We start from the raw sequence: 23909 nt of genomic DNA, 5'->3' as shown, positions 1-23909 counted from the left end.
CCTACAATTTTTCTTTTTATATTTTAAACTAAAAGCAGTAAATAAATTTTGTAATTATGTAAAATAGTAAACTAAATCTGATCTATGTTTGACATTTGTTGGAAAACCTCATTTGTTCATAATTCGAGTCATTTGTCGTGACTGAATTCCATTTAGCTGCTTCATTTCCAGGGTCGAAATAGTGTTTATGAGGACACCCTGCTGATGTTTACTGAAATACTTGAAGTACCTCCGTTGTACCTTAAAGACCTTATAGTACCATATTATCTAACAGAACTCTTTCTCAGACAGCAGGCTTATTTGTACTTCCCAGAATTTCTAAAAGTAGAATGGAAGGCAGAGCCTTCAGTTATCAGGCGCCTCTCCTTTGGAACCAGCTCCCACTTTGAGGTTGGGAGGTGGACACCCTCTCTGTTTTTCAGATCAGGCTTAAAGCCTTCCACTTTGACAAATCTTATAGTTAGGGGTGGTTCGGGTGACCCTTAGGAGTTCAGGTGGAGTCCACATTTACGGGGAACAATTGACTTCATCCTCGACGTCCCTTAGTTATCCTCCTAGTTATGCTGCTATGGGCCTAGGCTGCTGGGGGACATTTCTCAATGCACTGAGCCCTTCTCTCATTACCTATGTATTTACTATATATACACCATTATCATATGGCATTCACTTTATGTTTCCCTGTGTCCTTTCTCTGAGAGTCCCTGGTCCCAGAGCTGGAAAATTCTGATCTGTAGCTGCTGTTCCACCAGCTAGCTTAGTCTCCATCATGTCCACTGTGGGATGCTGCTGGTGTTGCTGCACCCCCCTACCCCCTCATTTGTCTGCACCCCCTGCTGACTGCACTACCCGCGCTGCATCCCACCTCCTTCAGGCTGGGTTATGCTATCTGCACAAACGTGACGTGTGGAAACGAGATGCTTCCAAATCCGCTCGAGAGAACATGTGTGGTTTTATACTTTATGCGGTGTCTGCTCCCAAACTGCACGGGCCAGTGTATCGTAAACAAATGTCTACCACAGTACTAAACAAGAGGAGAAGAAGTTTGCCATTGTTTACACCACTTACAACATGACATTTTACCGAATAGTTGCATTTCAGCAGTTATTTTTAATTTCATGCCATGAATTACTCATAACCTGGTTATCATGGTGATCTCTGGGTGATGAATTGTATAAATGCATGCATTTCTGACCTTCTGCTGCTAGGAGTTCCTTTTTTTTTTTTTTTAACTGTTCCACCACAATTCTCCTATCCACACACCTCCTTCCCACAGGGTCCCACACTCACAACCAGCACACAGCCCCCTCTGACGCAACTTCTCCCTCTCAACGTCCCAAGTGAAGAAGGAACTGAACAGGCTGAATATCAGGAAAGCCATGGGTCCAGGTGACATCAGCTCCAGGCTCCTCAAATCCTGTGCAGATCAGCTGAGCAGAGACTGTCTTCAATATGAGCCTGACACTGGGGTAAGTACCACAGCTGTGGAAATGTCCTGCATGGTACTCATGCCAAAGATCTCGCACCCTAACGACTGACATCCCACCTGATGAAAACCCCAGAGACGTTGGGTCCTGTGTCATCTGCGACCCCTGGTGAGCTCATTAATGGACCCACTGCAGTTCACCTACCAATCTGGCATTGGGGTTTATGATGTGGTGATCTAGCTTTTCCACAGATGCCTCTCTCACCCGGAGAAGACAAAGAGCACTGTGAGAATCATGTTTAATGATTTCTCCAGTGACTTCAAAGCCATCAAGCCCATGCTTGTGAGGGACAAGCAGGAGTAGGCAGGCGTGGACTCTCATCTCCCAATGTGGCTGCTGGATTATCTCACCAACTGACCACAGTTTGTGAGGGCAGGGGACTTTGTGTCCAACACTGTGGTCTGCATTACAGGTGCCCCACAGGGGACTGTCCTTGCCCCCTTTCTTTTCACCCTCTACACTGCAGACTTCTGTCATCACACCATGAACTGCCATCTTCAGAAGTTCTCTGACGAATCCGCCATCATCGGCCTCATCACTGATGGAGATGAGAAGGAGTACAGAGGACTTATCTGGGACTTTGTGGACTGGTGCCTACTGAACTGCCTCCAGATCAACACGGGGAAAACCAAGGAGCTGATGGTGGATTTTAGCATTAACAGACACACTTCTCCTTCACCAGTGAACATTGAGATTGTGGACTCTTTAGCTACCACTACAAATGCTACTTCTACTGCAGTACTAATACTGAAAACTTATAGTATGAGACAGTATTATGGTGTCTCTTGTTGAATTCCAACATGAGAGAGTTAAAACTGGTAGAAAACACACAGAACGTACTGCCATTTACTTTAAGTAGTACATTTGTGTATGTTTACTGTGATACATTAAAACTGATAGTGTTGATGCCGTATTCAGGTTTTGTCAACTCATTTGAGACCAAAAACACATTGAAAGTTTATTTTTAATTCTTCTTTAGAAACTCAAAACTAAATTTTTTCAACTTTGGATGAAGAGCAGAAACATCTTCCAGAGTTTCTTCATTGTTGTCCGGCTGGCTGAGACTTGATCTCCTCAACCTGGAACACAAAGTACACTGAAGTAGTAGATAGTACTATAAGGAGTCAGAGAGGATGAAACGTAGCATTAGCATTAGCAGTAGATGATGTTAGCTTTAGTTGTGATAAATACGAAAATCCTCAGACATTATGTCTCACAATCCTCTGAGATTCAGCAGAAACTGGTTCTTGAAGCCCAAACTGCCTGGGAGGGGCAACTCAAGGTGTTTATGGAAGTGGAGCAACCTGGGAGGGGCGACTCAAGGTGTTTATGGAGGTGGAACCGCCTGGTGAGGGACTGTTGAGATACTGCTGAGGGTGATCAAAGTTGTTTGGTTTCAGAACATGGACTTTGCGGTCTGGACTGGAAAAGTGTCTCTAAACAGTGGAGATTCTATGACACAGATCAGGTCCCTGAGATCTCTCCCCAGACGGTTTCCCCTCCACGAACTCCTGGAAGCCTGGGACTCATGTGGTCTGGAGGTGAGAATAAAAACCAGAGGCTGTCCAGCAAACATTATTCATGTTGGTTTCAGGTTGTTGTTATGAGCAGAGGTGTGAACAGTGGTAAAAATAACTGGGAGTGAGGTCAGGGTGATGTTGTTGACTGACTCTGAGTCATGTGATTTAGAAAAGAGATACCTTGAACTCTACAGTGGTCCAGTTTGACTGAAGCTGTTAGCATTAGCTGTGAATATTAGTTAAGAGTTACATATGTAAGTTTTACTGAATGTACAGAAATGATTAAAAACATGTTTTCCTTCTGTCATTGAGGCTCATTCAGTATTATCGTTAAAAAGTAGCTGCTGTTAGCATTAGTGCTCACAGTCTCACTGCTAACAGCAGTGGTTGGCTTACGTGAACAGTCTGAAGGGTCTCTGAGTTCTCGTAGATCACATCTGGAGGTTCGTCCACCTGTCGGGTTTGCTTTTGACTCTTCAAATATGATGACAGACAAACCAAACCTGCCAGCAGAGTGACGGGTGAGTCAGCTGATCAGTAAACACCGCTAACTACAAGTAGCTAACTCACCGAGGATGAGAAAGGTGAGGCTGGTAACTACGAGGACTGAGCAGTAAACCAAGACCAGCTGATTCTGGGTTCTGCAGTTGGCTGGACTTGGAAGAACATCAAGAACCTCTGGAAGAAAACAGCATTTCATATACACTAGATTCACGATAATTGAAGTTTTCTTGTCATGTCTGAGAAGTTTCACAGTTCAAGGACGTTTAAAGCTTCAGGTTTGAAGGTGGCAATGACTAAAACTGTCCAACAGATGGAGACACTGAGCCTGTAGCAAAACTCAAAGCAAATTGAGACAGAGTGGAGGTTTTTCACTGGAAGTTCTCAGTAGATGCTGAGGTCGACCACATCAAAGCTATCTTTTCTGAGGAATTTTGTACTTCTTTTGACAAGAATCAGTTTTATCTACTTGGACCCTGAAGTTGGTCTGTTGGTGTTGATTAGAGATAAAACCTACTTGTTTTTGATAGTTTTGCTTCTTAAATGTTTTAATTTTGGATTTCCGATGCTGTTAACCGACACAGATCCTGTTGAATGTCTCTCTGGACAGATTATTTTATCCAACCAGAATCCAAACAAAATTAAACTTTATAGTATATGAAAATATAAAACACAGAGCAGGAGACTTTGCGTGGTTCTTACCTGAGACGAGGTGGAAAGTGTCTAGAAAACGAATGTCACCATTGATCCTCCTGCCACAGAAGTAAAGTCTTCGGTCCTCTGATGTCATGTTTTTAATCACTAGTCTGTTGTCCAAAATTAAATATTTGGACTCTAAACCACGAGAGCAGTAACTGATATCACCTGCAGAATTAGTTCGACCGATACACACTTTTAACTGGCTGTGGATCTCCATGAACCAATGGATGCCTGAGTTCCTGATGGAGCAGCTCAGAGTGATGTCTTTATCCAGCATCCCTTTCACCTCCGTCAGGTTCTGGGCCTCTGCACTGACCAGACCCACCAGCAGGACCATGTAGAGGAGACCCATGATCAGGTTTCAGAAGTCAGATAGAGTCGACTGAAAGCTGCAGCCTCTGATAGACAGAAGTGTTCTTCACTTCCTGTTTTACAGGGTGATGATGTCATACAGAAGAAACCCCAAATACCAAGTCGGTTGATCAATATTCACAAGAACGGGAAGTGGATACATGACCCGTAAAAGACTAAAGAAACAAACACCTCCATCTTGCTGCTTCACCCTGGAACAGTAGAAGGAAAACTTTCATATCCAACAGCTTCAGGAGAAGAACTTCTGGTCTGGATTTCTGCTTCAGTTCTAACTGGGTGTTCATTTGAACAAGAAACTGGACTGGACTGTTAACATCATTGCACTCTATAAGAAAGGTCAGAACAGACTCCCGACCTGGTCGGGAAACAGGTCCTTCGGGGTGCAGGCAGCACTTCTGAGGACCTTCTATGATTTTGTGGTGGCATCAGCCATCCTTTATGGAGTGGTCTGCTGGCGCAGCAGCAACATAGCTGCAGACAGAAAGAGACGAAACAATTAGTTAAGAAAGCCAACTCTGTCTTGGGCTGCCCCCTCGACCATGTGGAGGTGGTGGGAGACAGGAGGATGATGCCAAAGCTTTTGTCTGTTATGGAGGACACTTCCCACCCCCTGCAGGACACAGTAACATCAATGGGCAGCTCCTTCAGTGACAGACTGCTTCATCCACAGTGTTTAAAGGACAGAACCGCAGGTCCTTCCTTCCTGCTGCTTTCAGACTGTTGAATCAAGTCTGCTCCCAATAGTTCAGCTCATCCACTGTGCAATGAAAATAAAAAAAGACACTATGTGCAATATCACAAAAATTTGCCATAAACATTTGTAATTCTTCTCTGGAAGAGAAAATTAAATTAGAATTTAAATTAGATATTTCTATCTTGTTGGTTATCTGTCTGTCTGTCTGTCTGTCTGTCTGGGCTCCCTCCTCACCCCCCGTCCTCCCCACTTGGCATCCCAAATACCCTTTCCCCATCTGTCCCCCTTTCTCTCCCTCTGTTGCTCCTCTCTTCCTCTGTTTTCTCTTCTGCCTCCTCAGCGCTGCGCCTGAGTGGAGTGCAGCCACACGGCTGTCTCCATTCAAGTGATTAGCCACCTCTCCCAGGACCCGGACAGCTGCACCTTGTCATCCTGATTACATCTCTCCAATAAAGACTGGCTCATCCCTCCACACCCTACCAGATTGTTGTACTCGACTTACCAGTCAGTCACGCTCAAGCCTCTCTGAATCTCCCTGCTTTTGAAACACTTTCTAACGTATTGTCTCTTTTGCCTCGCCGAGATCCAGCTGCCCGGGTTCCCTCCCTCCGTGTCTGCTCGGCTCCCCTCCTGGACCCCTCCGGTACCAAGTTCCTCCTCTGGACCCCAACCCGGCTCCCCACCTGCCACTCCCCGGCTCCGACCCTCCTCTGGCTCCCCACCGGTTCCTCTTCCACCTCCGGCTTCCCTCCTCAGCCTCTCCCTCGAGGCTGTCGAACCATCAGCCGCCTCCTGGGCCATCCTCCACCTCGGCCCCCCCGGATCGTCAGTGTCTGACGTCCCCCACTCCTCCTGCTTCTGCCTCCCCACTGGCTCTCCGTTCCCCACCTGCCTCCGGCCGCCAGGGATCCATCCACCACCATCTGCCGCACTCTGCTCCCCCCAGAACCGACGGCGACCGCCGATCCCCGGCTCCGGAACCCCCACCGGCAATAAAACTCATTTTCATTTCACCCCACCTTGGTAGTGTGGTTCTCTGCTCGGGCCCAATCTCCTAATTCGTGACTCTATCTATCTATCTACAGTGCCTTGTGAAAGTATTCGGCCCCCTTGAACTTTTCAACCTTTCGCCACATTTCAGGCTTCAGACATAAAGATATAAAATTCTAATTTTTTTTCAAGAATCAACAACAAGTGGGACACAATCGTGAAGTTGAACGAATTTTATTGGATATTTTAAACTTTTTAAACAAATAAAAACCTGAAAAGTGGGGCGTGCAATATTATTTGGCCCCCTTGCAATAATACTTTGTAGCACCACCTTTTGCTGCAATTACAGCTGCAAGTCGCTTGGGGTATGTCTCTAGCAGTTTTGCACATCGAGAGACTGAAATTCTTGCCCATTCTTCCTTGCAAAACAGCTCGAGCTCAGTGAGGTTGGATGGAGAGCGTTTGTGAACAGCAGTCTTCAGCTCTGCCCACAGATTCTCCATTGGATTCAGGTCTGGACTTTGACTTGGCCATTCTAACACCTGGATACGTTTATTTGTGAACCATTCCATTGTAGATTTGGCTTTATGTTTTGGATCATTGTCCTGTTGGAAGATAAATCTCCGTCCTAGTCTCAGGTCTTTTGCAGACTCCAACAGGTTTTCTTCCACAATGCTCCTGTATTTAGCTCCATTCATCTTCCCATCAATTTTAACCATCTTCCCTGTCCCTGCTGAAGAAAAGCAGGCCCAAACCATGAGGCTGCCACCACCATGTTTGACAGTGGGGATGGTGTGTTCAGGGCGATGAGCTGTGTTGCTTTTACGCCAAACATATCATTTTGCATTGTGGCCAAAAAGTTCCATTTTGGTTTCATCTGACCAGACCACCTTCTTCCACATGTTTGGTGTGTCTCCCAGGCGGCTTGTGGCAAACTTTAAACAAGACTTTTTATGGATATCTTTGAGAAATGGCTTTCTTCTTGCCACTCTTCCATAAAGGCCAGATTTGTGCAGTGTACGACTGATTGTTGTCCTATGGACAGACTCTCCCACCTCAGCTGTAGATCTCTGCAGTTCATCCAGAGTGATCATGGGCCTCTTGGCTGCATCTCTGATCAATCTTCTCCTTGTTCGAGGTGAAAGTTTAGAGGGACGGCCGGGTCTTGGTAGATTTGCAGTGATCTGATACTCCTTCCATGTCAATATGATTGCTTGCACAGTGCTCCTTGAGATGTTTAAAGCTTGGGAAATCTTTTTGTATCCAAATCCAGCTTTAAACTTCTCCACAACAGTATCTCGGACCTGCCTGGTGTGTTCCTTGGTCTTCATGATGCTCTCTGCACTTTAAACAGAACCCTGAGACTATCACAGAGCAGGTGCATTTACACACGTGGACAAAATTGTTGGTACCCCTCAGTTAAAGAAGGAAAAACCCACAATTCTCACTGAAATCACTTGAAACTCACAAAAGTAACAATAAATAAAAATTTATTGAAAATTAAATCATCAAAAACAGCCATTACTTTTGAATTGTTGATTAACATAATTATTTAAAAAAACAAACTAATGAAACAGGCCTGGACAAAAATGATGGTACCTCTATAAAAGATTGAAAACTATTTGACCAGAGTGACATGATTAACTCAGGTGTGTCATTTAATTGACATCACAGGTGTTTCCAAACTCATAATCAGTCAGTCTGCCTATTTAAAGGGAGACAAGTAGTCACCCTGCTGTTTGGTGAAAAGGTGTGTACCACACTGAACATGGACAACAGAAAGCGAAGGAGAGAATTGTCCCAGGACATCCGAAAAAAAAATGATAGACAAACATCTTAAAGGTAAAGGCTATAAGACCATCTCTAAACAGCTTGAAGTTCCTGTGACAACAGTGGCTCATATTATTCAGAAGTTCAAGACCCACGGGACAGTAGCCAACCTCCCTGGACGTGGCCGCAAGAGGAAAATTGATGACAAATTGAAGAGACGGATCGTTGGAATTGTATCCAAAGAGCCCAGAGCAACCTCCAAAGAAATTAAAGGTGAACTCCAAGGCCAAGGTACATCAGTGTCAGATCGCACCATTCGTCGTTGTTTGAGCCAAAGTGGACTTCATGGGAGACGACCAAGGAGGACACCACTGCTGAAAAAAACTCATAAAAAAGCCAGACTGGAATTTGCAAAAATGCATGTTGACAAGCCACAAAGCTTCTGGGAGAATGTCCTTTGGACAGATGAGACCAAACTGGAGCTTTTTGGTAAGGCACATCAACTCTATGTTCATAGACTCAAAAACCAAGCATACGAAGAAAAGAACACTGTCCCTACGGTGAAACATGGAGGAGGCTCAGTAATGTTTTGGGGCTGCTTTGCTGCATCTGGCACAGGGTGTCTTGAAAGTGTGCAAGGTACGATGAAATCTGAAGACTATCAAGGCATTCTGGAGAGAAATGTGCTGCCTAGTGTCAGAAAGCTTGGTCTCAGTCGCAGGTCATGGGTCTTCCAACAGGACAACGATCCAGAACACACAGCCAAAAACACCCAAGAATGGCTGAGAGAAAAGCGTTGGACTATTCTAAAGTGGCCTTCTATGAGCCCAGATCTGAATCCCATTGAACATATGTGGAAGGAGCTGAAACATGCCATTTGGAGAAGACACCCATCAAACCTGAGATAACTGGAGCTGTTTGCTCATGAGGAGTGGGCCAAAATACCTGTTGACAGCTGCAGAACGCTCATTGACAAATACAGAAATCGTTTAATTGCAGTGATTGCCTCAAAAGGTTGTGCAACAAAATATTAAGTTATGGGTACCATCATTTTTGTCCAGCCCTATTTCATTAGTTTGTTTTTTTAAATAATTATGTTAATCAACAATTCAAAAGTGATGGCTGATTTTGATTATTTAATTTTCAATAAATTTTTATTTATTGTTACTTTTGTGAGTTTCAAGTGATTTCAGTGAGAATTGTGGGTTTTTCCTTCTTTAACTGAGGGGTACCAACAATTTTGTCCACGTGTGTATATGGAGACTTGATTACACACAGGTGGATTCTATTTATCATCATCAGTCATTTAGGACAACATTGGATCATTCAGAGATCCTCACTGAACTTCTGGAGTGAGTTTGCTGCGCTGAAAGTAAAGGGGCCGAATAATATTGCCCCCCCCACTTTTCAGTTTTTTATTTGTTAAAAAAGTATAAAATATCCAATAAATTTCATTCCACTTCACGATTGTGTCCCAATTGTTGTTGATTCTTGACAAAAAATTAAAATTTTATATCTTTATGTTTGAAGCCTGAAATGTGGCGAAAGGTTGAAAAGTTCAAGGGGGCCGAATACTTTCGCAAGGCACTGTATCTATCACAATTACCATGTCGAACTGACCTGTCAGAACATTTATCTCATAATCTACTTTGCAAATTAGCTGATGTGGACACTTTGATTTGGAAGTTATTAGTCCATTACAGTTTTCTCAGTTGCTTTGGTACATTTCTCAAATCATCCTCGACATTTGCAGAACAGTAAGTGCATTTCTCAAAACAATTCGTACAAATAACAAAACACTGTGGATTACATTCAAAAGCCAGTCTCTTGCCCAAAATTCTTAGCTTATCTCTCAAAAGTAAATATCCGTGTCAATGAACATGGACTTGCCATTCTGATGGCACTGACATGTTCATTGTGCCCAAACATAACCAAGCACCAAGTGAAAACAAGAGAAATTTAAACTTCATACAAGTCTCAAGTCATAAAATAACATTAATGTCTAGACTTGACTTGATCTTAACTCTCCTTGATAACAGTCCTCTAACTTAAGGCTCCTCTATTCCCTCCAAACACCAAATGGGGAATTGTTCTTTTTAATTGCTAAGTTGCAGCTACTCCGCTATTGAGTGGTATGACGACACATCTAATGAGCTCACCAAAATATGAAGGATGACTCTACTGACACATGCATACATGGATGACACGCTTATAAATGCCTATTAATTGGTATAAAATTTCAACTGGATGAATATTCACTATGGTGTTTTTTTTTTGTCCACAGTTTGAATGCCTTTGTCGTATTTTTTCAGAATCTTTTATCTGTTATTGCTAAGTGCTGAATGTAAAATGTACCATGTGAGTCCATTTGACCCGTGAAATATGATTGTTTTGACAGCTGCTACTTGGAGATGTTGGCTGTTAAAATGCAGCAATGACTGTCATGCTAAATCCCAAAATCTCTTCTTTTCTGGTAAAAGGTGAAGAACTGATAAAACTCTACAAAGTGTGTCACATTTAAAAAGCTGAACCACATGCAAAATGTCAGCATTAAAGTCCAATCTGATATCATGTTGATGCACTGTCCTGTGTTGGGTAGTATACACACGTGGACAAAATTGTTGGTACCCCTCAGTTAAAGAAGGAAAAACCCACAATTCTCACTGAAATCACTTGAAACTCACAAAAGTAACAATAAATAAAAATTTATTGAAAATTAAATAATCAAAAACAGCCATTACTTTTGAATTGTTGATTAACATAATTATTTTAAAAAACAAACTAATGAAACAGGCCTGGACAAAAATGATGGTACCTCTATAAAAGATTGAAAACTATTTGACCAGAGTGACATGATTAACTCAGGTGTGTCATTTAATTGACATCACAGGTGTTTCCAAACTCATAATCAGTCAGTCTGCCTATTTAAAGGGAGACAAGTAGTCACCCTGCTGTTTGGTGAAAAGGTGTGTACCACACTGAACATGGACAACAGAAAGCGAAGGAGAGAATTGTCCCAGGACATCCGAAAAAAATTATAGACAAACATCTTAAAGGTAAAGGCTATAAGACCATCTCTAAACAGCTTGAAGTTCCTGTGACAACAGTGGCTCATATTATTCAGAAGTTCAAGACCCACGGGACAGTAGTCAACCTCCCTGGACGTGGCCGCAAGAGGAAAATTGATGACAAATTGAAGAGACGGATCGTTGGAATTGTATCCAAAGAGCCCAGAGCAACCTCCAAAGAAATTAAAGGTGAACTCCAAGGCCAAGGTACATCAGTGTCAGATCGCACCATTTGTCGTGGTTTGAGCCAAAGTGGACTTCATGGGAGACGACCAAGGAGGACACCACTGCTGAAAAAAACTCATAAAAAAGCCAGACTGGAATTTGCAAAAATGCATGTTGACAAGCCACAAAGCTTCTGGGAGAATGTCCTTTGGACAGATGAGACCAAACTGGAGCTTTTTGGTAAGGCACATCAACTCTATGTTCATAGACTCAAAAACCAAGCATACGAAGAAAAGAACACTGTCCCTGCGGTGAAACATGGAGGAGGCTCAGTAATGTTTTGGGGCTGCTTTGCTGCATCTGGCACAGGGTGTCTTGAAAGTGTGCAAGGTACGATGAAATCTGAAGACTATCAAGGCATTCTGGAGAGAAATGTGCTGCCTAGTGTCAGAAAGCTTGGTCTCAGTCGCAGGTCATGGGTCTTCCAACAGGACAACGATCCAAAACACACAGCCAAAAACACCCAAGAATGGCTGAGAGAAAAGCGTTGGACTATTCTAAAGTGGCCTTCTATGAGCCCAGATCTGAATCCCATTGAACATATGTGGAAGGAGCTGAAACATGCCATTTGGAGAAGACACCCATCAAACCTGAGACAACTGGAGCTGTTTGCTCATGAGGAGTGGGCCAAAATACCTGTTGACAGCTGCAGAACGCTCATTGACAAATACAGAAATCGTTTAATGGCAGTGATTGCCTCAAAAGGTTGTGCAACAAAATATTAAGTTATGGGTACCATCATTTTTGTCCAGCCCTATTTCATTAGTTTGTTTTTTTAAATAATTATGTTAATCAACAATTCAAAAGTGATGGCTGATTTTGATTATTTAATTTTCAATAAATTTTTATTTATTGTTACTTTTGTGAGTTTCAAGTGATTTCAGTGAGAATTGTGGGTTTTTCCTTCTTTAACTGAGGGGTACCAACAATTTTGTCCACGTGTGTATCAGTTGACAATGAAGAGAGGCTACAGTTTAGGCAAAATGGGGGAAAAAAATTAGGAATGTTTTTTCTTCAATGGCCCACCAAGCTTCAGTTTATCATTTAATGGCGTGGAAAAATCTGATTGCCAGAGAACTTGTACAAATAGCTCTAATGGCTTTCACTTTGAGATGGTGAGCCTGAAGCAGTAGGGGCTCATCTGATGAGAAATTGCTACTGTTCGGCACCCTGGGAAGTATCAGCTCTAATAAGTATTTTCATTAAAAATAAAGCATCCTATTAATTCCACTAGTGAGCCCACTAACTGCTTCAATGAGTGCAATATATTACATGTGCAAATAAGGTCTGACAACAAGAGAGTTCTGTGACACAGAGGAGTGAGATCTATGAGTACTGCACGCATACACACACGCACGCACAGTATCTGCTTGCTTTTATATGAAACGTTCTAGTAAAAGACCAGCACTCAGTAAGATATAAGAAAATGCAACAACAATACAAAAAACTTAAGCTGGTTATTGTAATTGTGGGTATTAATCACAGCAGTAAAACAATCAGTCTAAATCAGAATCATGAACACTAGCACAGTAACTAAACTGAACTGACTTTACCCACACCAACCAAGCCAAAAGGGTTCTGAACACAGAGGACTCTCTCTAAATAACTTTTGTCCATAGAGCGAACCAACTGACGTATCCATTCCCCCCCCCCCCCGATTTTTTTATATCCATACACAAGTTTTCAGTTTTCTGTGTGCTTTTCAAGGAACTGTCTCATGAGGGACATATGACCTTCTACTTTACCTGTTATAGTAGTCTATGCTAAACATTGATGACTGACTGAATACAAAGCTCTCATGGCAACAGCAGCATACTCTACCAGCATCTGTAGTCCATCGTCACAAAGGATGTATTCAGGCACAGTTGAACTTTTTTAATCTCTTGTTTTTACAGTGCTCATAGTGCAGCACACACTTAATGGAGCTTTGTGTTAGTGCTGACAGGAATGGAGTCAATGCATCACAAGGGTTCTTCAAGAGGACAGAGCTGGTCCACTGTTCCACAACCAGGATGGACTGCTCCTCCTGAATCTGAGGTTTGACAATCGATCAGATTTAGGTCCTTCCAGCATCCTAGACTAAACCTTCCCTGGAAGACTGAGTGTGATCCCCTGATAGTTGGCACATTCTCTCCAGTACCCCTTTATGAAGGGGTACTGGAGAGTACCACTGTGGTCTGCCACTCCACAGGCCCCATATCTGATGTCCACATGACATTGAAAAGACATGTCAGTCAATTCCAGAGCCTTTAGTATCTGAGGGTGAATCTTGCCCACACTTTGTGCTTTGTGCACTGAGCAGCTTCTTAGCTACGTACTTCAGCAACTTCTACCATGAAAATGGACAAAGATTCTGCAACACACAGTGGCAGAGAGGTGACCCCCTCTCCAGGTAGAACTCCAACGAAGTTGGAAGCCTCAGTTGGGGGCTTGTGATTATTCCCATACCCACCTAGTGCCTCTTGCCCTGAGCAACCCCAAAAGAAGAGAGTCTAACAACTCTCCAGGAGTTTGGTTCCAGAACTCTTGCTATGTGTAGAGGTGAGTCCAACTATATCTAGCCGATAACATTCCACCTCAAGCACCAGCTCAGGCTCCTTTTTTTTTTTTTGTTTAGATTGGATTATATTGGATTTTCATACTATTTCTGTGGTATTCCAGGAATTCCAGGAGCAACAAGCATTAATGTGTAGGACAATGTGTTTTACTCTATTCCTTAGCCATTTGTCATTCCGGTTTGCATTGAAAAACAGACATTTTGTCACTGTTTGAGTGCATCAAAGCATTTGATATCCAGCACATTTCTTTGAAGAATACAAGGGTGATTTAAACTCAGTGTTCAAGAAAACTAGTTCATGTCTCACTATTGAGTACTATCACAGAAAATTGGATTGATTTTTATGTTTAATTGTCCTCTAAATATGACTACAGAATCCATCCCTGTGCATTTCATACACTACACTGCAATTCCCTGTGTAAAATCAAATGTTGAGCTCCCTAGAATATCATGGCTCATAGCTGTGACATAGAGCTAAATGGTTAATGTGACACAAATTAGAAGGCACACATGATTCAGCACCTCGGGTTGTGGCAGTGGCTCAGTCCCTGTGTTTCTGCTCAATAAATGCATGTTTTATTAGGGTTATAAAGTATCCGTGGTACTTAGATGATGGTTCCAGTTTTATGGACGCATTCATGAATGTGAATGCAGGCTGAGAGCAAAGTCCCATCAAAAGAAGGCTTGAATGGCTGAAAATTTTTCTGTATCCTGACAGCAGCTAAATCCCTTTTGTGCTTCATGAGAATACCTGCTTGTGTTCTTCATTTCACAGCAATAGGGGAAATCTGTTCTTTAATCACCCTCCATTGTCTGATGTTACCTATTGTACTTCCAATTCCATTCTTTCAATTATAAAATGTGCTGCTGCAGCGGATCACATTTGAAGGTGAACTTCCTCAAGGAAAAAAGCAAGTATTACGAACCAGAGGGAGTAAATCAGCTTTTTTGGCCTGAAGTGACATTTTTGAGGATCTGTATCCTTCCACCGATCTCATTAATGTTAAAAGATGCAAAAGCTCTGTCTCGAGACACAGTCAGGGAACAAAACTGTCACGTCAGCTCTTTGGGATAATGCCTTGACAGATACGGTGTGTCTCAAGATTTTTGTCGGCTAAAATCTGTTTAAGAATTTAGACTTTCTTTTCTTACAGTGCATTAAGAAAGACATCTGTTCTATTTCTCAAAATTGAAGGTAGAGGCAAGGGAGATTTATACTATCCATTTCTACTACAATACATGCACAGTTTTTAAAAGACAATTTTCTTTGACCTTCATTTTAGCAACAATATCTCATTCACTGGAGGTGAGAATGAACTTGCATCAGATTTGGAATAAGTGATGTTGAACAAAGATGAAAGACAAATTTACGTTTCACTTTAACTGCTCTTTGTTATTTTTTCATGCTCTTTCAAAGCAGATGTTGGCTTGACAATTAAGCTGGAAAAAAATGGAACAAAAACAATGGAATGCTGTCTGAAAGTCCTGGATACGCAGGCATGAGTACAGATGAATTGATCACAGCTGTAACTTCAGTGTTGACTAGCAAGACTTACGTTTGGAGTCATTTTAATTTTGTGGAGTGATTGTCATTTATGCAGATTTGCATTAGTTTATTCAGGCATGGAGTCAGGGCATCACAAGGCCCTTTTCTGTCCAATCGTTTTCTACTTAAGTCCAGCCCACCCACTTAATGTGTTTTATAGCTGAGGCAGTGCTCATTCATTCCGTGTACTCCATGCTCACCACATCACTGCTAGATCAGCCTCTAAAGAGCCACAAATCTCCCCCTCCTCCCCACACTCCTCCTTTTCAAAGGCTTAGTTTCATAAGAGCGCCACCGCACACCTCTGCACCTACTCTGTTCCATGTGTGGAAGAGGACAAGGAGCCAGCTGGGAGCAGTGCACATCTTTTCTTGTCTTCTCAACACGCCGCAAACGTGAATTGTTCATTCAAAGCCACACTTTCTAATCCGTTGAGGAAGAAAGAATTAAAGGAATGGATGGTTCTCACTTTGCAGGATGTGGAACATAAATGGTTCATAACTGTATGTTGTAGACTATGTATAATTGTGCTCATAAATTTACATACCATAGCAAAATTTGTGAAATACTGTCCTTTTTTTCTTTTTTTAGAAAATATGTTTGATCGTCAAAAAACTTTTCTTTCATTTAGGGTTAGTGGTCAGACTTATTATCGTGCAATTGTATTAGCTCTGATCATTCATGTTTTCATGTAAGATAAGGCATAATATTATGACCAGTGACAAGTGAAGTGAGTAACACTGATTATCTCTTCATCATGGTTCCGGTTTGTGGGTTGGATATATTAGGCAGAATGGGAACATTTTGTCCTCAGTGTTGATGCATTAGCCCGTTAAAGTACGCCGGCCCACGGGCGGGCCGTTTTGATATCGGTATATGCTTTTTTTAAATAGAAAGACACTGCAAACACGGTTATACAAACACTATACACACATAGAAAGTTGAGATTCTCATGAATCCGCCGGTATAAACCACTTTCAGATGTGATTACCACAGCGGGTAATATAAACACATTTGTCCAACAAACAACAAGTTACGTAAACGTGCACAGCTCACCTGTCGACGCAGTTTGGACGCTCGTTTCTGGTCATAAAAGAAGATAATCCACAAAAACCGGCCAGATCCCAAGCTTAGCCATCCAGAGAAAACAATCCAGTATAATACTTTGGCCAAAACATGTCTCGAAATAAGTAAAAAATCCAGAAATCGATCGGCTCCGTGCGCGTGCACGCGGCGCGTGGTGGCGCTGTGCGTTTCATATTCAGTGCCTTTTTGTATTATAAGTTTATCAAACATGCTCGTATTTCCTTTGTTCGGGATTCAAAATGGATACTGGAGGCTTCTCTTCCGCTTCAAACCGAACTTCAACCAATCAGGTGACTCGTTTCCGCCTACTATGGCGAAACAGCCAACCGTGGCCGAGTCTGACAGATATGGATTACATCACTTGATTGACTTATTTCTCAGCAAATCACGTCGGAGGAAACGTTAGATTGACAGGCCTGGTAGCCAATGAGCTTGCTGAATGGCTTGAATATAAATCCCGCCTCTGCCAGCGGGTTTATATGATATTTCATTCGTGAGCTCCGGGCTCCACCTGCTGTTTCTCTGTATTCCTCTCAATCTGTGTGTGTGATCGACACTGAAGCCTATCTGAAGTGATTTTTTGAGTTCTTTATGAGTTTTTGGAGTGAAAATAATGTGAAAATGGAAGTAATACCATTGTATAGAAGGTGTGCAGAGGGTATACAAAGGCTGTCCAACATTGACAGGGGCGGGACATATCAGTACAAATACATGTGTGAAACACTCATTTCTTGTAGTATTGCTCTGAAATTTTGACCTGAACTATGTAAGACCCCAGGCTTTTGCAATATTGTGTTATCAAGCTCTTACAGTGCTGCCACACTGATTTTCAGGTGTTTTATTAGGGAAAAAATGTAGGCGAGAAAAAAATTCATCCTAATTCAGTGTGTGCCAACATGAAATACTCTGTGCCAGTAGCACCTAGAGTAATTCTGACTGCACTGGGTGAAAATTCAGGTTGTCAGCTTTCAAATGAGACCCCAACCATGCATGTACTCCAAACAGTTCAAGAACAGCATTCAATTTACTTTCTGTACATCTCAGTAGAAATTTCGGGCGGAAATTGCCTGAACTTTAAGCATGAAAAATAGGAACGCATAAGAATTTGCTCCAGTTTGAGGAAGGAAAAATTGTGATGGCTAGACGACTGGGTCAGAGCATCTCCAAAACTGCAGCTCCTGTGTGATGTTCCTGATCTGCACTTGACAGAAAAGTGGTCCAAGGAACAGCGGTGAACCAGCAACAGAATCATGGGCGGCCAAGGCTCATTGATGCATGTGAGGAGCGAAGGCTGGCCCATGTGGTCCAATTCAATAGATGAGCTACTGTTGCTCAGATTGCTGAAGAAGCTAATGCTGGTTCTGACAGAAAGGTGTCAGAATACACAGTGCATTGCAGTTTGTTGCATTTGGGGATGTACAACTGCAGACCAGTCATGGTGCTCATGCTGAAAGCTTTGCACTACTGAAAGCACCAACAATGGACATGTGAACATCAGAACTCGACCACAGAGCAATGGAAGAAGGTGGCCTGGTCTGATGAATCATGTTTACTTTTACACCATGTAGATGGCCAGTTGTGTGTGTGTCATTTACCTGGGGAACACATAGCACCAGGATGCACTATGGGAAGGTGACAAGCCGACAGAAGAATTATGATGCTTTGGGCAATGTTCTTCTGGGAAACCTTGGGTCCTGCCATCCATGTGGATGTTACTTTGACACGTACCACCTACCTAAGCATTGTTGCAGATCATCTTCACCCTTTCGTGGAAATGGTATACCCTGATGGCTGTGGCCTCTGTCAGCAGGATAATGTGCCATGCCACAAAGGAAAAATGGTTCATGAATGGTTTGAGGAGCACAACAGTGTGTTTGAGGTGTTGACTTGACCTCCACATTCCCTAGATTTCAATCCAATCAGGCATCTGTGGGATGTGCTGGACAAAGAAGCTTGATCCCTGGAGGTCCCACCTCACAACTTACAGGACTTAAAGGATCTGCTGCTAAAATCTAGGTGCCAGCACACCTCAGGATTCTAGTGGAGGCCATACCTCGACTGGTTAGGGCTGGTTTGGCAGCAAAAAGGTGACCAACACAATATCGGGCAGATGGTCATAATATTATGCCTGATTGGCGTATATATACTGACAGTCAATAGAAACTTTGAGGTAGAAATGTACGCAGAATTCTACTTGTAGGGGGGTTGTAATTATTCATTGTGGATTTAATGATGATCTGGTGCCCTGGTAGTTGAGATAATGATGAGTTGTCATTTTGTCATGATTCATTGCACATGGGTTGGTCACTTTGCAAAAGTGAACCAAATACACACCAAGCAATACTCAGTGAGTATCTGCACAATTTGAGAATGGGTTTTGAAGGCCTATATAAAGGCCCAAAAAAGGCCACCATTGTTAGTCCAGTGAACAGCATCATGCCGTGTCTATCACATGAACAACGTCTCCGGGCACTGGGTATGGTGGAGGCCGGTTTGAGCTACAGTGATGTAGCCAGGCGTATGGGCTGTTCCCAACCCACAATCAGGAGCCTGGTCCAAAGCATGCGCCGACGGATTGCTGCCTGCATCGAAGCAAATGGAGGCCAGACTCGGTATTGACTGTTGTGACTTTGTGTTTGGCAGGTGCCGTTTTCTTTTGTGAAATTCTTTATTTTGAAATCATTCTTTAAACTTTAGATTTTTGTTTCTGTATGCCAATATGCTAAACAAATGATTCATATGAAGAAAATCCACTTTGGGGCTTCAAAAAAAAAAAAATGTTGAAAAATATGGTCTCAAAGTTTCTATTGACTGTCTTACTTTGTTCTGTGATTGATCACAATTAATCTCGTACTGCTATATGAACAAAAATATAGCAACATTTGGTTTGCAAAGACTTTAAACAAATGAAGTGTTTTTAACTGGAGTATTCCCTTTATGTTTCTTGTAAAAATCAATCTAGACATTAATGTATTGAAATCATATAAAATCAAAGCTATAGCCACTGCAAGAGCATTAAGGTTTTGTCTGCTGTGCTTTTGAAAAAGAAGTTACCCTCAGAGTCCAGAGCCACAATCATAACGTTATAACAGGAACCTTCCCAGCAACAGCAAGTGAACATTTATAAATCTTTATTCTTATTTTTTTTTTCTGAACAGGTACCAGGAGAAACATTTTTCTTTTATCAAGGAGCAGCATAAACAGCCTATGCGTCAATGATTATAGCCCCTGTGTATGGGATAGTGATACAGGTTGAGGCTCATACGTGCCATCATTCCACATCTTCCACAAAACTAATTGGAATGTATTCTATAGCTAGCTACTTTGGTGCAGCATTTGTTAGCTTGTCTTGTTTTAGTTGATTCCCTATTTCTCCCACATGCTGCATTCAACGCAGTCTGTTAAAGCCTCCCTCCACTGTTAGTTTGGGTGAGACATGATGACGCCCATCGCAAGTACTAATCAACATTCAGCTCTCCTCTGACCCATGGTCTTTCTGTGTATTCAGAGCCAGTGAGCAACGGACAAAATAATTGTTAGTGTTCATAACATGCCCAGCCCTATATATATATGTGTGTGTGTGTGTGTGTGTGTGTGTGTGTGTGTGTGTGTGTGTGTGTGTGTGTGTGAACAGCTGTGTGTGTATGTAGCAGTGTTTCATCAACCTCACTGTGAGGAAAGTCAAGCCTGCCCGTTGCTGTTTTTGCATTAGGCCCAGAAATCAGATTACAGCAAGGTTTAAACCAACTATAGGAATCAGATGACTCTTCTTTCACTGTTTCTCATCAAAACAGTTTCAATATTTCACCTCTCTTCTTCACATCTTTCAGTCAGTCCAGTCAGTGATGCAGAACTAATGTCTGTACTACAGTACTGTGTTTTAATTCCAGTCCAAGAACAGCAGAACCATTTCTTTAGACAGATGAAGAAAACCAGATGTAGAAGTGTGAATTTTGACTGAGGATTAAATACAATTTCAGAGCAAAATAATTCAATTTGAAACTTTTAAATTAATTTTTAGGTTTAAATAAATGCAGCTCTAGTTTAATAAATAAAGAATCAAGTTATATGATTCAAATTCAAATGTATATTTTCTCATTCAAGTTCAGCAACGCAAATTCAAATGTGAATCACTGACATTCAGTTTCTGGTGGCACAAATTTCTGCTCATAGCAACTTTGCACAAAGTTTTTCAGATGAAAAAATAGAAACATTCAATCATTTCCGAGGTTTGAGTTTGAAGTTAAAACATTTGACTGAAGACCTCATGAAACTTACAGAAAAAGATATATAAAAAGAGTCAAGACTTCATGAATATTTCAAGATTTGATTTTAATATACCGAAAATTAAGTTTTACTGATATATTTAGCTTAACCCTTTAAGCGCCAAAGTCGCAATATTGTGACAAGAACATAACAAGCCATAGCTTCAAATATACTGCCTCGTGTAGTTACTACTTTACACCAGGAGATGGCGGACATCTGGAACTTCAATCTGAACATCATTTGTGGGCATGTTTTCATTCAAAGTTTTGTAGTTTATAGAGTTTGAAAACTGCCGACCAGTCGAGGAGACGAGGCTCGTCGGAGCGTAACAGAGCGCAAGACGGCGCATTTTAGAGCGAGAAAACTCACCATACCAAGAGGTCTGGTCAACGCTGACAAAACACTTTGTCAAGGAATGGCTTACTCAGATTCTGAAGAGGAATATTCACCCTCTGATGAAGATGTTCAGTCGCCAAGTGAGACAGAAGTCAAAGAGTAAGTAAATACCTGGTCTGTGATTTGATTCAGTATTATCTACAATTTTTGTCTCTACATTTGTCACTTTTTATTGTCAAAGCTATTCAGCAGTTCATGGAAAAGGCAGAGTGTATCAGAAACATCATTAAAGACCTTTCAGCTCTTCAATCTGCAGCGTAACATAAAACCTAAACACAATCCACTGTCACTGAGACTTTCTCTGGCAAAATCTTTACTTTACCCTCAGTGTTAATGTATGGAAACATCCTCTGAGTGAAAGTGTGATTGAAGGTGTGTATGAGTGTTTTAGTATCAAGATCAGAGAACGACAGCTTTCCTCTGTTACAGTCCAGATTCACTCTGATCCTCTGGAGCTTCTTCTGTACTGAAAGATCAGCAAAAGAAGCTGATGATGATTCTGCATAGTATTTATCTTCATGGAACCATATTCCCGATAGCCCTGACTGTATGTTTCCCTTTCTCTGGACAGACTCTTCATACACACCCAGGATCCAAAATTTACTGTCTCCAACCTCAACATTCCAGCTGTGAGTCCCTGAGTTGAAGCCTTCAGAGCTCAGAACAGAGAACAAATCATCAAACCTCTCTATATTATCAGGAAGCTGCTGTTTATCTCCTCGTCTCACACTGGTCAGATCTTCAGACAGGATGAGTTCTGGATTTGCAGTGTTTGGGTCCATAATGAGAGGAGTGTAGGAGACCATGTCCTTCATGTTGTTCCATATGTTGAAGCTCAGGTTGCCCACATGTTTGGCCTGGTCTATGAGAGCTCCTGAGAGCAGCTGTGGATCCTCCAGCAGAAGGCAGCGCTGGATTCTTTCCACTGCAGCCTTGTAGTTTAGCAGGAATGAGACATCCTCAGCTCTCAGCTGCTCCTCTGTGGCTCTGACTGTGTCTGAAAGATCTGCTATCTCTCTGCTCAGAGCCTCCATCTTCTCCTTCATCATCTCAGTCTTCTGCTCCTCTTCCTCCCTCAGTGCAGCCATCCTGGCCTCCTCTTCCTTTGTCAGAAACTGGTGAAGCTTCTCAAACTGCTCCTTAATCTGCCTCTCTGTGTGTCGGGCCTGGACCTTAATGTGTTCTGCTGTTTGACCAAACTCCGTTTTAACTTGTTCAGAAACCTTCAGCTTCTCCTTTAAGGGCTTCAGAGTTTCCTGAAGTTCCTCCCTTTGTTCTTGTGCAGCTTCATCGATGGGTCTGAATCTGTGGCTGGAGTGTTTTTGTGAATCTTTGCAGACGACACACACTGGCTGCTGATGATCCAGACAGAAGAGTTTGAGTTTCTCAGAGTGGAAACTGCAGAGAGACTCTGAAGATCTCTGAAATCTCTGCTGCTGGAAGGACTCACACAGATTCTTTAAAACCAGGTTACAAGGTGGTTCTAGTCTTGAAGATCTTTTCTTACAAACTGGACAGTCGTGTGTTGGTTTCTGTCTCCACCAGGTCTTCAGACAGTCTCTACAGAAGCTGTGGCTACATGACAGAATAACAGGATCTGTGAAGACGTCCTGACAGATCGGACAGCAGAGATCCTCCTCTGATCTGGAAGCCATTTATTGTGTGAGTGAAGCTGAAAACACAGCAGACACAGAGTCCAGTGAGTCGAGGTCAAAACATTTAGATTTCACTTCAATCATAAAAAACAGAAACAACAGAGTTCTGACAGTTCAGCATCTTGAGAAGGTTTTCCTGCTTGAACAGAGTCTGTGGACCCATATCTGTCAGCTGCTGGATTTAATGTTGTGTTTGTTGGTGGTGATTGTCTCCCAGTAATAAAGGAGGGTTCGGTCTAACAATCACTGCTGGATAAACTGAGTCCAGAAGTCCAGCTCTAAAAATCCATAAAACTCAAAAATATTCTTACTGGAGGAAACATGGCTGCTGTTGCTGGCACATAAATTCTGATTCATGAATTACAGACCATAAAAATACTTGAAGAAAGTCCACAAGTTAAATTTTAGCTAAAATTTCACATGTTGATGTGAACCAATGTTGAGAATGACTGGATGAACTATGGAGAACATAACGGATAAAATTAGCAGAGGAAACTATTGAGAACTGTGGGCTACAAATGTGACAATAGTTTGTTTTTTGTTTGTCAACATCAACATTTGTAAAGTAAGAAAAGCTTTTGAAGCACCTCACATCTCTGCTCACTGGAGTAAATGTACTTAGTTACATTCCACCACGGCTGCTTTGTTTATTCAACGTGCTGAGACTGGCAGGACTGGCTCAAAGGTCAATGGCAGCAATGATTTCCTTTCATGAAATCTAAAGTATTCTCCAAATTCTCACACCTTTCAGCAATCGCACAATAACAGCACCGACACCGATCAAACAAAGGTTTAAATATAGTTTGTGACAGCAGTACATGATTGGAGACATCGCCACACGAAAACATAAAGTCAGTTCCCTTCCTGAGTCAGGTTTCTCTCTGAGTGTTTTTCGTTCAGCAGCAGGTTCAGGTGAAGAGTTTCTGTCCTGCAGTACTTCACTCCTGCTGTAAATGTCCCAACTATCTGTGAGGTGATATCAAATCTTACCGTCTGTCTGCTGCTGCAGATATTATAATCAGATATTTATATAATCAGAATTGTTTTTTTATTTTCCTTGTTAAATGTAAAAAAATAAAA

At 42.1% G+C, this 23909-nt stretch overlaps 1 protein-coding gene across 1 annotated transcript; it reads right to left on the bottom strand.

Moving 5' to 3' along the window:
* Positions 1 to 21443: 21443 nt before the first annotated feature.
* LOC127536362 (nuclear factor 7, brain-like) lies at positions 21444 to 22829 on the bottom strand. The gene has a single exon (XM_051956391.1). It carries the CDS (start codon positions 22827 to 22829, stop codon positions 21444 to 21446), a length of 1386 nt encoding a protein of 461 aa, XP_051812351.1.
* Positions 22830 to 23909: the final 1080 nt, after the last annotated feature.

Source organism: Acanthochromis polyacanthus, chromosome 1 (assembly GCF_021347895.1).
Source record: "Acanthochromis polyacanthus isolate Apoly-LR-REF ecotype Palm Island chromosome 1, KAUST_Apoly_ChrSc, whole genome shotgun sequence".
Lineage (NCBI taxonomy): Eukaryota > Metazoa > Chordata > Actinopteri > Pomacentridae > Acanthochromis > Acanthochromis polyacanthus.
The sequence above is the reverse complement of the archived record's forward strand: the minus strand, read 5'-3'. Positions and strand labels throughout refer to the sequence as shown.

Bases quoted from the DNA above. Each gene is read 5' to 3' on its own strand.
- LOC127536362 (XM_051956391.1), bottom strand. From the start codon at position 22,829: ATGGCTTCCAGATCAGAGGAGGATCTCTGCTGTCCGATCTGTCAGGAC.